Source organism: Mastigoproctus giganteus, chromosome 3 (assembly GCF_048544385.1).
Source record: "Mastigoproctus giganteus isolate SK-2022 chromosome 3, ASM4854438v1, whole genome shotgun sequence".
Lineage (NCBI taxonomy): Eukaryota > Metazoa > Arthropoda > Arachnida > Uropygi > Thelyphonidae > Mastigoproctus > Mastigoproctus giganteus.
In genome coordinates this window covers 247,963,572-247,979,280 of record NC_143577.1, presented here as the reverse complement: position 1 = coordinate 247,979,280, position 15,709 = coordinate 247,963,572, and the positions used below count along the sequence as shown (strand labels likewise).

General features: G+C 36.2%; 1 protein-coding gene across 1 annotated transcript in view; it reads right to left on the bottom strand.

The window, feature by feature from the left end:
• Nucleotides 1-545: 545 nt before the first annotated feature.
• The window catches only part of LOC150089010 (mitochondrial ubiquitin ligase activator of nfkb 1-A-like), a 28,653-nt gene continuing 13,489 nt past the window's right edge, over nt 546-15,709 (bottom strand). Inside the window, exons 2-3 of the mRNA XM_090371001.1 lie at nt 3,160-3,368; nt 546-1,272 (exon numbers count right to left, since the gene is read on the bottom strand). Coding sequence (XP_090227127.1) covers nt 546-1,272; nt 3,160-3,368 — 936 coding nt within the window. The remainder of the gene's footprint in view (nt 1,273-3,159; nt 3,369-15,709) is intronic.

The following is a 15,709-nucleotide window of genomic DNA, read 5'->3' as shown; positions in this document are numbered from 1 at the left end:
TCATATATGAATGATTTCATCTAGAGTAGATACAAGTAACATTAAGAGCACCTCTCAATCAAGAGTTATCCATATGATATTTTAATTCTTTGAGTTGTCTCTGCAATATAATTTTTTTTTTTTTTTTGCCTTTGAAAGACATGCAGCTATTTATTCACAATACAGTATAACCACCATTGTATATGCAAAACATCTGTAAGGACAGTGACACAGTATTATGAATGAAAATGCTGGTGATTTACAGTGCAACTCTGTAGCCAAATCAGTAATAACAATGAAATTTGAAAGAACACTTTCAATATGGACTTCATGTCCTTTCCAAAGCAAAATTTACCCATGATAACTACATACTGGAAAGAGGTGTAAGCTCTGCAACTTTTAATGAGGCTTTGCTTTTTTCAGAAGCTTTTCAAGCTCCCACTTTCTTAATTATATAATAACTAAACTTTGGAAATACCATGTTTTTTTTTTTTTAAATTGACATTAATGAACTAGCTTCATTTACCAGTTAAAGTTATTCTACTTTCAATTCCTAAATTTTTAAATTATGGTAAGTAAGTTGGAAGAGTCCTATCTATCTGGCGTCTACAAACAGGGCACTTGTCTCGAATGTGTGGCTCACATTCTAAACAAAGACAGGCATGACCACATTCCAGCACAATAACTTCAACTGGATTTGTAAGGCAGATAACACATAATGGGTTCCTTTCCGAATTATCTTCCTTTTTTCGTTCATTTGCAAGACGTTGCCTACGTGCTTCATCAAATTGCTCTTTGGCTGCTTTTTCTTTCAATTTCTGTCTTCGAACATTGTACCAGGATGTAGCCATCCAAGCCAAAAGAGCCACTCCAAAACAACCAAGTATGGTAGATATGATTTTTAATATTTTCATTTCTCCTTCTAGTTTTCTGAGTAGGGAGTCTTTCGACAGCGTTGTCAAATAGTAGCCAAGTCCATTAGTGGGAGCTTTAAGTTTCAAAGTGTCACTTTCAATTACTAGCTGTCCCACTCCAGTCAACTTTGATCCTTCAACTAGCATATTTTCAATTTCCTGATAACCTGTAGAACGCTCACCTCGAAACCAGGCAAGTATATATTTTCCAATACCTTCCTGAGTTGGAATAAAATAATCATGAACATTAGTAAATATTAGCTCTTCAGCATCTGAATGCTCTGTTATTTCTACTGATGCCTTCCTCCACCCAGATGACTGTACAAGAGAAAATGGAACACTATTCGTAACTCTCTGCAGTTCATTTTCTGTTGAGGTCCTAAATAAATTTGAAAAATGCCAATTAATACATTTCAAAATAAAATTTTAAATAGAAAACTTATTATATTGAAAAATATAGAAATAGTATACCAGAGATAATTCTTAAAATGTAAACAAAACTTTGTACAAAGAACTGATGGGATTATTTAAGTTCTCCATATGATGATAAAAATGTTAAGGTAATAATCCATTTTCATTTAAAAAACATGTATTCGGTAACCTCTCAAACTAATAAACTAACAAGTTGGCTAATATATTTTGCATGTTACATTTGAAGCGCATTCCAAATTTTTTTTTTTTTTTTAATTAAATAAGGTTTTTTTTTTCATTTTTTCTGATTACATAGTTACCTCCTTAATCAATCAACTGCTAAGATTATACATTATAAAACTTAATAAACTATACAGGTTGACACTCTCTAAACTTAGCCTCTATATATATATTTATTACTCACCTCAAGTGTGTGTGTGTGTGTGTGTGTGTGTGTGTGTGTGTGTGTGTGTGTGTGTGTGTGTGTGTGTGTGTGTGTGTGTGTGTGTGTGTGCGTGCGTGCGTGCGTGCGTGCGCCCAGATTTCTGAGTGACAAACTTTAATCCTTTATCTAAAATGATTTTTTTTTTTTACTTCACTAAATTTTTTTACTTCACTAATTTATCTTTCCAAACTATTAGTTCTTCCATTATTCCCAACATACCTGAATAATGCAATTTAAAATAAAAATTTGATTATATATTTTTCAAGAGAAACTCTGAATTATGATTTCTTTAAAACAGCAATAGGCAACCCATGGCACAACCACTCAATGCTTTTCACATGGCCAGTGGCAATGTGAGGGAAAAATTTTTTTTTTTTTTTTTTTTTAATTTCTTATTCTACAATAAAATTTTAATCTTCAGTGACTTAAAATCTGAGAAACTAGTTTTTTTTTTTTTTTTTTTTGGTTTTTTTTTCTGCCCTCACCAACAATCCTAAAAATCTAAAAACAACAGTACTAATAAATATGGGAAACTGTTTTCCAAAATGAAACTTAAAAACAAAACTGAGACTGACAGAACAAAACCACAAAAATAGCCACAAGTATTTCACCAAATACGGACACTTATGAAAGAATGTCCAAGTCCAAAAATCATTATTAAACAATATTTTTTCTTCATATAGTATTAGAAGGGCCAAATGATGCAAGTAAGTAGACTTCTGCATCAGAAATTCACTATATATTACTACTGTACAGTTTTGTATTCTTTAATATTACTTTATCTGATTTTGATAGATATAATAACATAAAACAGAATATTCATACTATTCCCATAAGGTAACCATCCAATTCTGTGTTGAATTTAGCCACACCCACTGCCTCTACCTCAAGAGGCAGTTCATTCCAGTGTTCAACTATCCGCTGCCCATACATGAACATTAGATCCAGTCTTCTGTTATTTGCTAATATTTTATATTTACACTCCCTGGTTCTTGCCTCAGCTAAGAGGTAGAAGAGACCCTCCTCATTCATTATACTCAATCCCTTCATTGCTTTATACACCTCAATCAGATCTACCCTTAGATGCCTAGTTGTGAAACTTCACAGACTATACCTTCTAATCATTCTTTATATGTGCATTGATTTGCCCTAATTTGCCCTCTCCAAACCTGAATACAATAATCCAAATTTTCACATTTGTGTTGTTATGTAATAACTTCATATTGTGATTAATGTTATATTCTTATAAAGAGAATATTTAAAGAGAAATATAAAGAAAAAATAGATATATAACTAGAGTGCTGGCCTGAAGAAATTCATAAAAACTTTTTATTTGGCCCACAGTTGAGCAAAGGTTGCCTATGCCTCATGGGCCTACAAGAAAAAAAAAAAAAAAAGAAAGACACATACCAGTTTCTAGACAGTGGACTCCACTTGACTTTATGTTCTTTGATTATTTTCTCTTGAATTACACCTTTGATCCAGGGATAATGCTCACTTTTAATTGGAGTGGACAAAGCTTTAACAATGCCACTAATTACTGCATAAGGTATAGTACCATTTTCATTCTGATGTACTAATTCTTTCAAATTGGTATCAATTTCCAAATTAGGGGCATCCTAAAATAGATAATGCATTGTATAAAATGAAATTGCATTTTTTTGTGAATTTAAAATAGACAAAAAAGTACGTCTTACCAAAATAATGTAAGAAAACACAGAAATATAGTATTTTCTTAAAAATATCATTTTACAAAACTATGTCACACACACACACACACACACACACACACACACACACACACACACACACACACACACACACACACACACACACACACACACACACCTTATCATTTTAACTGCATCTAAATATTTGTCTGTTTCTTATTTAAATGCAGGCAATTTCTCCAACCCTACAAGAAAAGGATGGCATTGTTTTACCTAATCAGGCATGTGTAACACTCATATAATGCTTTCCAGGGCACTGTTGCACATGCACAGGCTCAACAAATTTGTTCAAGATCTACTCCCAAATGCCAAAAACTCAATGCCGACTGGGGGGAGGGAGAGGAAGGCACATACTTCTCTAAGGAAAAGTCTTCCAGAACAGCTATTATGCAGTAAATTCAAATAATATCAACTTCTCAAAACAGCCAATATCAAATCAACTTTATGCTACGATATTAAACGATACTTTTATAATTAGACCCTTGAAAATTAAGTCTTTTATATTTCTTTTAACTCCATACTTTATATTATACACTTTATGCTATACACTTCAAAATATAAAATTTATGTATAAACTTTATTTTACATATAACTTTACAAATGTAACCCTTTCATTATTATATACTTTATACTTCTTTTAATTTTTATCTATATGTTAAATTAACTATAAAATGATATATTAATTATTAATAGGGTATCGAAGCAACACAAAATAATAGAGGACAAGAAGTTAAATTGCAAAGTCAACTCCCAAGTTCAGGCAACAACAATCATGCATACAAATAAATTAACAATTTTCAAATAATTTTTTTTCCCCAGTTAACCTAAAAAAGAACTTGCTCTACTGATGCTCAATAAGAAACTAATTATGAAATGTTCTCCAAGTAAGTTTAATTTTTGCACTACCCTAACAAAAACTGGATATGATTGACTAGGCTATCATTCTTCATTACGTTCCATCAACCAATAAGATTCATTCCATAAAATAATGTTGTCACGGGTTTAGTTTCTATACTGATTTAAATGATCATATGCTGTTCATTGTATCATTTTTCATTTCAATTGGGAGAAATGTGTCTACCAATACACCTAAAATTGTGTATAAGCCAGAAATTTGTTGATTATTTACAACCCTGACTACACCAAATAATGTTTTTATAACCTTGTCCCATGTTGAGTGAAAGTGGTACCTTTTATCCTCTAATCCCTGCCACATCTGTAGCCTTCAGAAAAAGCAGGAGAGTGCCTGTAAACAAAAGCAAGTGAAAAAATCAAGAAAATTATGCTTTGCTATCAGGCTATACAGTTAGGGGAAAAGAGTAATCTAATTCGCTATTGTAAAGTTTTACAACTATGTATGACAAGTTATTGGTGTTTAATTACACTGTCCAAACATTTGAAGTTTTTCCACAAGTGATCACATGATCTCACAGTGTGTATATACACTGTGATCTGAGATACACCGTGTGTATATACATGGTGTATCTGAGATCACAGTGTGTACAGTGGGTAAAGTACACAGTGTGTACTTTACCCACATTTTCTGACTTATTGCGATTTTACTGCATTTGCGATTATACCAATAGCTGAAATTCTGAGTTTTTTCATTATGGTGAAATGTGTATCCCTTTCACTTGAAATCTTCAGTCATAAAAAAATATATATACAAATAACGTAACGTGAGTCAGGGACTTACTGTATCGAAAAATGTTCAGCAACCTATGTAAAAAGTATGGCGATAGATAAAAAACGGAAAAAAAAAAAAAAAACTTATCACGCACTACTCGCGTGTCGAATGCAATGCATCCGTTTATTTTTTACGATGTCGATTTTAAATCTAATAGCTTCCCTCTATTTTTAACGATGTTGTATATGCTTTGGTCACCAACATTATAATGGTTCTTTAGAGATTTAACGGATGCATCGTTTTCAAAATTTTGAATAATTTCAAGTTTTTCTATAAAGCACAACTCTTGCATTTTCCCATCATTTTCACAATTTCTAAACAAAAACAAAAAAAAAAAATCTGACATCCCTGACATGCATAACAAAACAAAATTTGTCCTTTTGCTGTGCGACCCGCTAAAACAAACTAAACATTTTATTTCTGTTTTTTTTTTTTTTTTTTTTTTTTTGAGCGGTGGATTACAAGATAATAGGTACACTAATCTCTCAATGACTTATAACGCTGCTTCTTGTCACTTATTTATGACTTGCAAAACATCTGTTTATACCTATTATATTTATTACTTGAATTTTATGATATCTGGTTGATTTTTTTTTTTTTTTTAATTTGTAATCTTGAAGTGTCCCGGTTAATCGAGTCTGCTGTATATTATATCAAAATTATTTTTTTGCATCCAGTTCTCCTTTGTAACCACATAGATTTTACATTATATATAATGTATACAGGGGTCTGTGTGTTTGATGTAAAGAGTGAGTATATAAGACATTAAGTGTTCTGATGGGCATTTAAGAAGGCTTGAAGAACAGGGCAGATGCCTTTGAAGGAATTAAGTTGGGCCCATCAAGCTCTCAGATGTCTACCTCAATGTCAGAGCTTGCACATCAGCATAGCAGCAACCCCCAAGGCAGAATGTATTGGTCCCATATGAAGTAACTATTGTTGGTGACTTTTGTCAGGGAAACAGGAAATATTGTGCAAAAAGGAGAGGAGAAATAAGAATCAAGTATGCCAGCCAGGGGCAAAAGTTGATAAAGTCATATGGTAAAAATCTTTTTAAGAGCATAAAAGATGATACTGGTGTACATGTTGGCACTAATGACTTTATGAGTACGAGATCTGCTGACTTACTTGACTGGTACAGGGCAATGTGGAGGAAAGGTCACAAGTTAGGGTTAAATTTGAAAGTGTCTGCAACTGCAATTCAGCCCAGGGGCATGATAAGGGGAGAGTATATGATGAGAGCCTTGTCAATTAATTCGAGGATGGAGAAATTGTGCAAGGCTCAGGGGCAGTGTTCTCCCCAGGACCTATCGATGGGCGAACCGGCCAATGAATTTAACTGACCGCCCAGCTAAAATTTAAGTGATTCTAGTGGTACTGTACGGCAGTAGTCTCCAAAGTTGGGTGCGCGAGATAATCCGTAATAAATCAATATTTATTAATTATGAAAACTTTAGTTTTTCGAAACATAATTGAAAACAAAAATTATAAAATTCAATATGCGGCTTTATTTAATCATGCTGTCGGATTCGCCCATGTCAGAAACGAAGCAGCCACGTGCTCGCTTCGCGCTCAGAGTATATCTTCCATCCTTGTTTAACTTACTGAACAAATGTAGATCAAGCAAACAATCAAACAAATGATTTTATAAATGTGATTTTAGATATTATACCTTTAGTGACTTTTAGTGAAGTATTAATTTCACTGAAATATTAATTCGAACATACTATGCGATCGAGGTCAATACGATAGGAGCACAATGTTAAATTATGCAATTCATTTTTGCTCTGGATCGCTTAAGTCACATTTATAAATAACAGAAAATTTTATAATACAGTCAGTCCTCGCAAAACAGTGAGAATAATAGTCAGTACTCGCATATCACGAATTCCATCATACACGATTTATAAATAGGAGACAGATACCGTATATAACACGAACCGAATTCACTTATGCACGATTCGCCTTTGTGTTTGCATACGAAATGGCAGTCGAACGCAGAATCACCTCAAATGAATGGCAACACGATAGCAATGAAGAGAAGATTCTGAAAAATTTATTTATGTTTTTTTTTTTTTTTTTTTATATATCAGTGAAGGGGAAACACATTTCACCATAATAACGTAAAAACCCACACAATTTCATCTATCGGTATTATCGCAAATGCAATTAGATCGAGTTTACTACCAGTTTATGACAGATTCCACTAGCAGAAATGCAAATGGAAATTGTTTTTATTGTTTCATGGTAGTAACCCCCAGAAATGTGCTTTAGTAAAATAGTAATAGTAGTACTTGGATCACATGCCACTACTACTACTACTACGAAGCATCCTGGTGAAATCCTATTAATGGGTGCCATAAAAAATTTTAAAGACCCCTACATTATGTCCATACATTCCTAATTGCATATGAAATGCAATTTGTTCTGAGGAAGAAGTCAAAAATAACTACCGTTTAACGGAGTTGATGAATTTATGCAGTGACAATATTGATCACTTGGTTTCTTGGTTGGCAAAAAAAAAAATCACATTATGCAAAATATAGCTTTTTTGTGAAGTTTCCAATCTTGAAATGAGGCTTACAAAAAGTAAATGTAAAACTGATATTATTAGATGAGGTTGTAAGAAACCTTGCTGTAAAACAAAGAGTATTAGACATAAATCATTTTTTGATGATAGTAGATTATTGTTATCTCAAAATTTATTATTTCTCTACTTCTGGTCCAAAGATTGGTCTCAAGATCGCATTGCACTTGATTTAAATATCAATAAAAACACTGTTATTGAAAAATGCAAAGATCTGAGAGAGATCTGCATGATATCAATATCAAAGTTGATTTTGATGAACCAGCATTTTTCAAAAGAAAATATAATAAAAAAGAGGACGACTAATAGGAACACAAATTCCAAATTCGATTTGATTCAACAATTTGAAGCTATGACCCCACGGTCATGTCATTTGACCCCGAGTGTAACTCAGTATTGAAATTGTTGGGATTCCCCTCAGGGAAATCCCCGAATAATATAAAACCGATTCTTCGCTTTATAAAATAAAAACTATGAAATAAGATATCCCTACTATGTTATGGCCTCCGTAGCTGAGTGGTCAGGAGCGAGAGTGCAATAGCACATGCTCTTTGAGTAGACCGGGGTTCAAGCCCCTGACTGCTGAATACGGTCGATCTGCCAACCCGCACTGGACTAGCGTGGCAGATTATGGTCCATTTCCCTCAGCATGAATTGTTGAGGAGGCTTCCATCCTGCAGTGGGTTGATAATGGCTGCACTTTACTTTTACTTTTTTTACCATGTTATGATGTACACTGTGCTGCCACTTTATTAGGTACACCCCCTGCTGTGCACACAAATGGTTTGTCCCTCAATGTTGCAAGTCACATGACCACAGTTGTGATATAAATGCAGCAGAACAACCTTTCTAATATCAGTTAAGCGTACAAACCGTAGCAAGAATGGGGAAAAGGAGTGACCTAACGGACTTCAAACGTGGCATGGTAGTAGGTGCAAGACGTGCTGGCCAGAACATCTCTGAAACGGCAGTTCTCCTGAACTTTTCATGCACCAGTTTCAAAGGTGTATCAAGGATGATGCAAAGAACAGAAAACATCCTCTCAACAGCACTCCTATGGAAGAAAATCGCTTATTGATGAGTGGGGTCAGAGGAGGATTGCTAGAATTGTGCAAGCAAACAGACGGGCCACAATATCGCACATCACGTCAGAATACAACCTTGGTGCACAGAACAAAATATCGCAATGGACCATTAATCGCACTTTGTCGCGAATGGGCTACAACAGCTGATGGCCACATCGCGTACCTTTATTATCAATGAAGAACAAGAGAGCATGCCTCCTGTGGGCACAGCAACACCAGCACTGGACTATCGTTTGGTCTGACGAGTCGAAGTTCCTGATACCATCATGTTGATGGAAGGCTCAGAATTTGGTGAAAACAACATGAATCCATGGACCCATCATGTCTGACGACTACCGTGCAAGGTGGTGGTGGGGGGAGGCAGTGTTAGGGTGTGGGGAATGTTTTCTTGGCACACGTTGGATCCATTGATACCACATCGTTGCTGACCAAGTGCATCCGTTCGTGTTGACAGTTTATCCTCAGTCAGATGGTTACTTCCAGCAGGATAATGTGCCGGTGCACAATGCCTGAATCACTATGGAATGGTTCCAGGAATATGAAAATGACTTTTCTTTGCTGCAGTGGCCCGCTCAGTCCGCAGATCTCAATCCTGTTGAACATTTTTGGGATGAGCTGGAAAGGGCAGTTCGCTGCAGGCTTACACCTCCGTCGAATCTCAAGGAACTGCATGACACACTCAGGTCTGCATGGTACTCCATTCCTGCACAACGTTTTCAGCATCTTGTTTAATCCATGCCTAGACGAATTCAGGCTGTTTTGAAGGCTAAAGGAGGCTCAACACGCTACTATGTAGGTGTACCCAATAAAGTGGCAGCACAGTGTATATCAATAAAACATTTAAATTATGAAATATTTATATTGTTAAATAAATATTTCTTAATTTAAATGTTACATTGGCAAAATATATAAAATGCTGCTAAACATATTTAAAACTTTTACATTTATACTCTCTCCGCTAAAAAAATCCGCTATTACATATTTTAATCCGCCAAACCTGAAACAATTCTGCTAAAACTAGCGGGAAAACCGCTAAACTGGCAACACTGGTCGTAATAAAATATTTACGTATTTTATTACGACTAAAATTTTATTACGTAATAAAAAACGAAAGTATTTTATTATGATTATTTATTGTGTTTGGTAATGTTGTGGTTACAAATATGTGTTCAATTTTGGATGGTTGGCGCCTAATCCTATTTGTCCCATAGTGCCTGTTATTTATATTGCAGGAGGGTTTTTAGGAACACAACTATCGTGCTATACGAGGACTGACTGTATTGCAAAGTATTACACTTTCCCACCTGGGTACTTCATAATGGCGCCGGCTGGCAAAGTTTTCTGGGGAGAACACTGATGAGTTACAATTTTTGTCAGCATGGTATGTGCACAGGAGAGACTGCTTCTACGATGGAATACACTTCAACAGAAATGGTGCAAGAATATTTGCTGATGCTATAGAGCAGGAGTGGCCAACGAGTCGATGGCGGATTTAATTTAGGGGTGCTCTTACGAAGAAAGGCTTAAGTTTTGCAAATTACAGTGTCTGGAGACTAGGCACCAGCGAGGTGATCTGATAGAGGTGTATAAAGCCTTGAATGGTTTAAGCATGCTCAATGCTGATGGGATTCTTCCTCTAGCTCAGAAAAATCACCTGAGAGGGCATAAATTCAAATTGAGGAAAGACAGATGTAGGATAGACGTGCGGAAATTTGCCTTTAGCCAGCGGGTGGTTGGTTGGTGGAACAGACTTCCACCCCTTGTGGTGGAGGTTGATAGCCTAAATAAGTTTAAGGCTCAGCTGGACAGGTATTTTGAACGAACAGAGGGGTGAAGTGGAAGTGGTTTTTTTTTTTTTTTGGCTGATGCTGCATAAGCTTGCTTTCTTGCATCAAATGCCTCTACTAATGCTAATGCTAATTTCGGTCGATCACAACAAATTTTAAATATAACAGTCATCCCTCGATTTGTGCACCTTGTGCAATGTAATTTTTGAGATGGTAGTTCGCGGCACATTTTGAAGGAAAAAAGTAGATCGCATCACAAATTAAGTAGGCCACTCCTGCTATAGAGGCAGTATTAGGTAGTTTGGAAATCTGCTAGATTTAGGAGATGCACAGACTAATAGATTAACAATAGCCACAGGGAGAGTTGAAAGTGATTCTTGCAATGCCTCTACTGGAATGAGCAATAAAATGGAAAGCAAGATGCTGAGGATTTAAAAAAGAACTGCCGGGAGTCATCATATACTAAGTAAGGCGGTGTTCAGGTGACTAAAAGTAAGAACAGGTGCATATATACTTGCATGTACACCAATGCAAGGAACACAGTAAATAAATTTGATGAATTTGAAGGGCAGGTCAAGTCATCAAATGCAGACATAATGCTATGATACTCATGGTCTCACTCAGATATAAGAGATGCAGAATTTGAATATGGAAAGTACAATATATACAGAAAGGCCAAGGGGTTTATGCTCTTAGTTTATAAGCACAAAAAAAAATCTAAGGTGATGCATCCAATTGACATGAGTAGCCACTGCAATGTTCAGTCAGTTGGTGTAACATAAGCACTGGAAAAACAAAAATGAGAGTAGGAGTATGTTATTGGCCTAATAATTGCAATGAGCATAAACTATACAGATTAGCATTAGTAGAGGCACATGATGCAAGAAAGCAAGCTTATACAGCATCAACCAAAAAAAAAAAAAAAAAAAACCCTTCCCATTTCACTGATCCATTCATTCCAAATGTTTGTTTAGTTCTGCCTTGAATTTATTTAAGCTATCAACTTCCACAACAACAGATGGAAGTTTGTACCAGCAATCAACTACCTGCTCGTTACATGCAAATTTCCGCACATCTATTCTACAACTGTCTTTCCTCAGTTTGAATCTATGCTCCCTCAGGTTTGTAATCTGAGCAAGAGAAAGAATCGCATCAGCATTGAGCCTGATCAATCAATTCAAAGTCTTATACACCTCAGTCAGATCACCTCACAGGTGCCTAGTCTCCGGAAGCTGCAATTTGCAGAACTTAAGCCTTTCTTTATAACAGGACCTCTTCGTTCCCCTCACCAATCTTGTTGCTGTTCTCTGTACTCAGTCAAGCAACTCTACATCCTTCCTAAAATGAGGCTTCCAGGCCTGTACACAGTACTCAAGGTGTGGCTGACCGTTGCCTTATACAAGGGGATAATCACCTCCTTATCCCTGCTCACAAAATTCCTGTATATCACTGACAAGAACCCATGACCTACTCTGGCAGACTGTCTGCACTGCTCAGAAAACTTCATATCTAACTGCACAATTACCCCCAGGTCTCTTTCATTCTCCACTACCCTGAGTGGTAACACCACATAGTTGGTACATTTCTCTGGGGTTACTGCTACCCATATGCAGTACTTTGCATTTGTCAATGTTAAATTTCAGTAAATTTCTCAGCCCATCTACCCAACTTTTCAGATTCTGTTGCAGCAGCATACAGTCATTACTGTTATTAACAACCCTGTCAATCTTGTATCATCTGCAAACTTCGACATTAAGCTTGATATACCTTCATCAATATCATTGGTAAATATATAAAACAACAATGGATCCAACACCAAACCCTGAGGGACAACACTAATAACATTAGTCCACATAGAGCAGTACCCATTGATTACCACTCTCTGTCTTCTCCCACTCAACCATCCTTTTATCCATCGTAGATATACAGAGTGAGCCAGTAAATCAGAATGTCTTATAATGGGGGATTTTAACCTTCCAGATATTGACTGAAACTTGTGGTTTGATCACTCACAGACTAGGAAGACTTTTGTGGATGACTGTTTTTCTACAGCAGCATGAAACAAGACAGAAGACCTAGCCATGATGTGATTATCAGTAGTGATTGTTCATGCATTAAGAATTCACAGATAAAAGAACCACTACGTGGCAGTGATCACAGTGTACTGATATGGGATTAACTTAAAGATGTAACTACCATCAAGTGCAAAGGGAAGGGTGGTTGCTTTAGTAAATGCGACTACAGTGGTCTCAGTCAGTTTTTAAATTCTATACAGTGGGACCAACTGATGATGTTACCATCAGCCAATTCTAAATGGAAAGCATTCAATGAATTAAACACAGAAGCTACTAGGATTTTCATACCAACTAAAAAATACTCTTCAAAAGGCCTAAATGGATATTAGATGAAGTATTAAAACACATGACAGAGAAGAAAAATGCGTGAGAGATGCAATTTATTAATGGTTTATGACCTACCCTGTTCATATTGCTTACAGTCTCAAGAGATATTTCACATCTACATTCACCAGAAATTTATCAAACTAACAGGGAGCTAAACAATTTTGTGATAACTGAGAGGAAAGTGGAAAAGAAATTGTTGAAATCAAGCATAAAAAAGGCAACTGGGGTTGATGGTATCTAGCCAGTTAGAATAAGCGTGGCAGCAAGGGAGGTTAACAAACCCTTAGCAACAATTATGAGAGCATCCCTGGATTCAGGAAGGTCCCTGTGGGCTGGAGATGCTCGAATGTATTGGTATTGAAGGGCACAAGGGCAGCTAAGGCCAAAATGTGCCAGGTCCTATATTATTATCCTAAAGTAATATAACGTGTTCCATTTTGGCATCAAAGGAATTCATATATATGTATTTGCTTCAGAAAGGTATAGAGTGTAGCTAGGTTAGCACTATTTCCAATCATGTGGGTAAGCGATAACGGTTCTTGCAGTTGTGATTGAGAATGGAAAGTACTTCTTCTGAAATGGGAATAGTAAGGACAATCTAAAAGTATATGCTTGACTGTAAGCGGTAGTGTATAATGCATGCATCGGGGTGGGTCATCCCCCATGAGTAGAAACATAGGGATTAGGTGCGCATGTCCTACCCTTAGTCTTGCTAGTACAACTTCTTCCTGTCTATTTTGTCTGAAACTGGAAATCCATAATGCTGGTTCTTCTTTGATTTGGAGCAATTTGTTATTACTTTGTGACTTCCATATTTCTGTCCACCGAAATGTACAGACTTTTTTTATATGCTTCAAATAGTCTCTATATGGTACTTGGTAATTTGCTGGTGTTGTACCGTTTCGCTTTTTTTTTGTCTGCCTGATCTTTCGTTTTTTGGCTGCTGAAAGTGGGTATCACAGTGAGGAAGATTTACAGACCAGGGTGGATCAGGAGCAAATCTTTTAGTCTAATGCCAGTTGGTCTATTTGCAGTCGGTTTACTGTTATAGAATGCTGTCCATTCAGGGTTGGAAAGCAACAGTCGAACAGGATGGACTGGAAGGCTTTGAATTTTAACTGCATAATTTAGAAGCAGCATTTTCCTTCTAAGGTGAAGTGGAAGTTCGTATGCCTCTATATACAGACTCTGAACAGGGGATGTTCTAAATGCGCCCAGAGCAGTAAGAAGGGCATTGTGTTGGATGGTATTAAGTCTGATTAATGCACTTTTCCTAGCTGAATCATATACAATAGCACCATAGTCTAAACGAGACCAGATAATAGCACAATACAAATGTAAATTAGTGTATCTTTCAACTCCCCATGTCATAGCAGAAATGGACCTAAGTATATTAAGTTTCTTTAGACAAACAGTTCGGAGGTATGTGATATGTGGAACAAAGTTAAGTTTGGTGTCCAATATTAAGCCTAGGAAACGAAGATTACTGGCGAGAGGGATCAAATGGTTTTTTAATCTGAGTTCCAGTTCTGGGTGTAGCTTACATTTTTTGCAGAAGTGAACTACAATTGTTTTTTGTTCTGATAAACGATATCCATTCTGCAGTGCCCATGTCTCCAACTTATTTATGAAGAGTTTCAGCTGTCTTTCAATGGCATGAATATGCCATTGAAAGACACCTTGAGTACTGCATTTTGTGAACGGCAAGATATAGTAAGATCGTCAGCATACATATATAGTTCTACAGTATTGGGGGATGTTGTGTGTTATGGTGTTCAGTCTAAGCAAAAAAAAGGTATAGAGCTCAGTACTGATTCTTGTGGGACTCCTTCTTCTTGAGTGTAGGACCAAGAAAGTACAGATTGATAGCAGACCTGAAAGGTTCTGCTATCAATCTGTTGAAGAAAATTTCTAATGAATTCTGGTAAGTTGCTCGAATATATCCCCGCAATTCACAAAGGGGGTTCAGAGGATGGCATGAGTAATTACAAACTTGTTAGCTTAACTTGTCTTCCAGGGAAAATAAGTCACTGGTTAAAAAAGTAATGTAGGTTCATCTAGATGGGAGAACAGTTATACTTCAATCACAGAATGGGTTTGTTAAGGGGAGATCTTGTCTGCCCAATATGACTGTGCACTATGATGCAGTGACAGAAGAATTGTACACAAAAATAATTTTAATATCATAAACTGTACTTGGATTTCAGGAAAGCTTTTAATACTGTTGCACATGGAAGACTGCTGTACAAATTGGAGCAGTATGGCATTAAGGACAAGTTGCTACAATGAATAAAGGAATGGTTGAGTGGAAGACCACAGAGAGTGGTAATAAATGGACACTGCTCTACGTGGAATAACGTTACTAGTGGAGTCCCCCAGAGTTCAGTGCTGGGCCCATTGTTGTTTTGTGTATTTATCAATGATATCGATGAAGGTATATCAGGCTTAATGTCCAAGTTTGCATATGATACAAAGATTGGCATGGTTGTTAATGACAGCAAAGACAGTATACTACTGCAACAGGATCTAGAAAAGTTAGACAGATAGGCTGAGAAATGGCAACTGAAGTTTAACATTAACAAATGCAAAGTACTGCATATATGGGTAGCAGAACCGAAGAGAAATGTACCAACTGTAAACTCAGAGAGGTAGAAAATGAAAAAGACCTGGGGGTAATGTGCA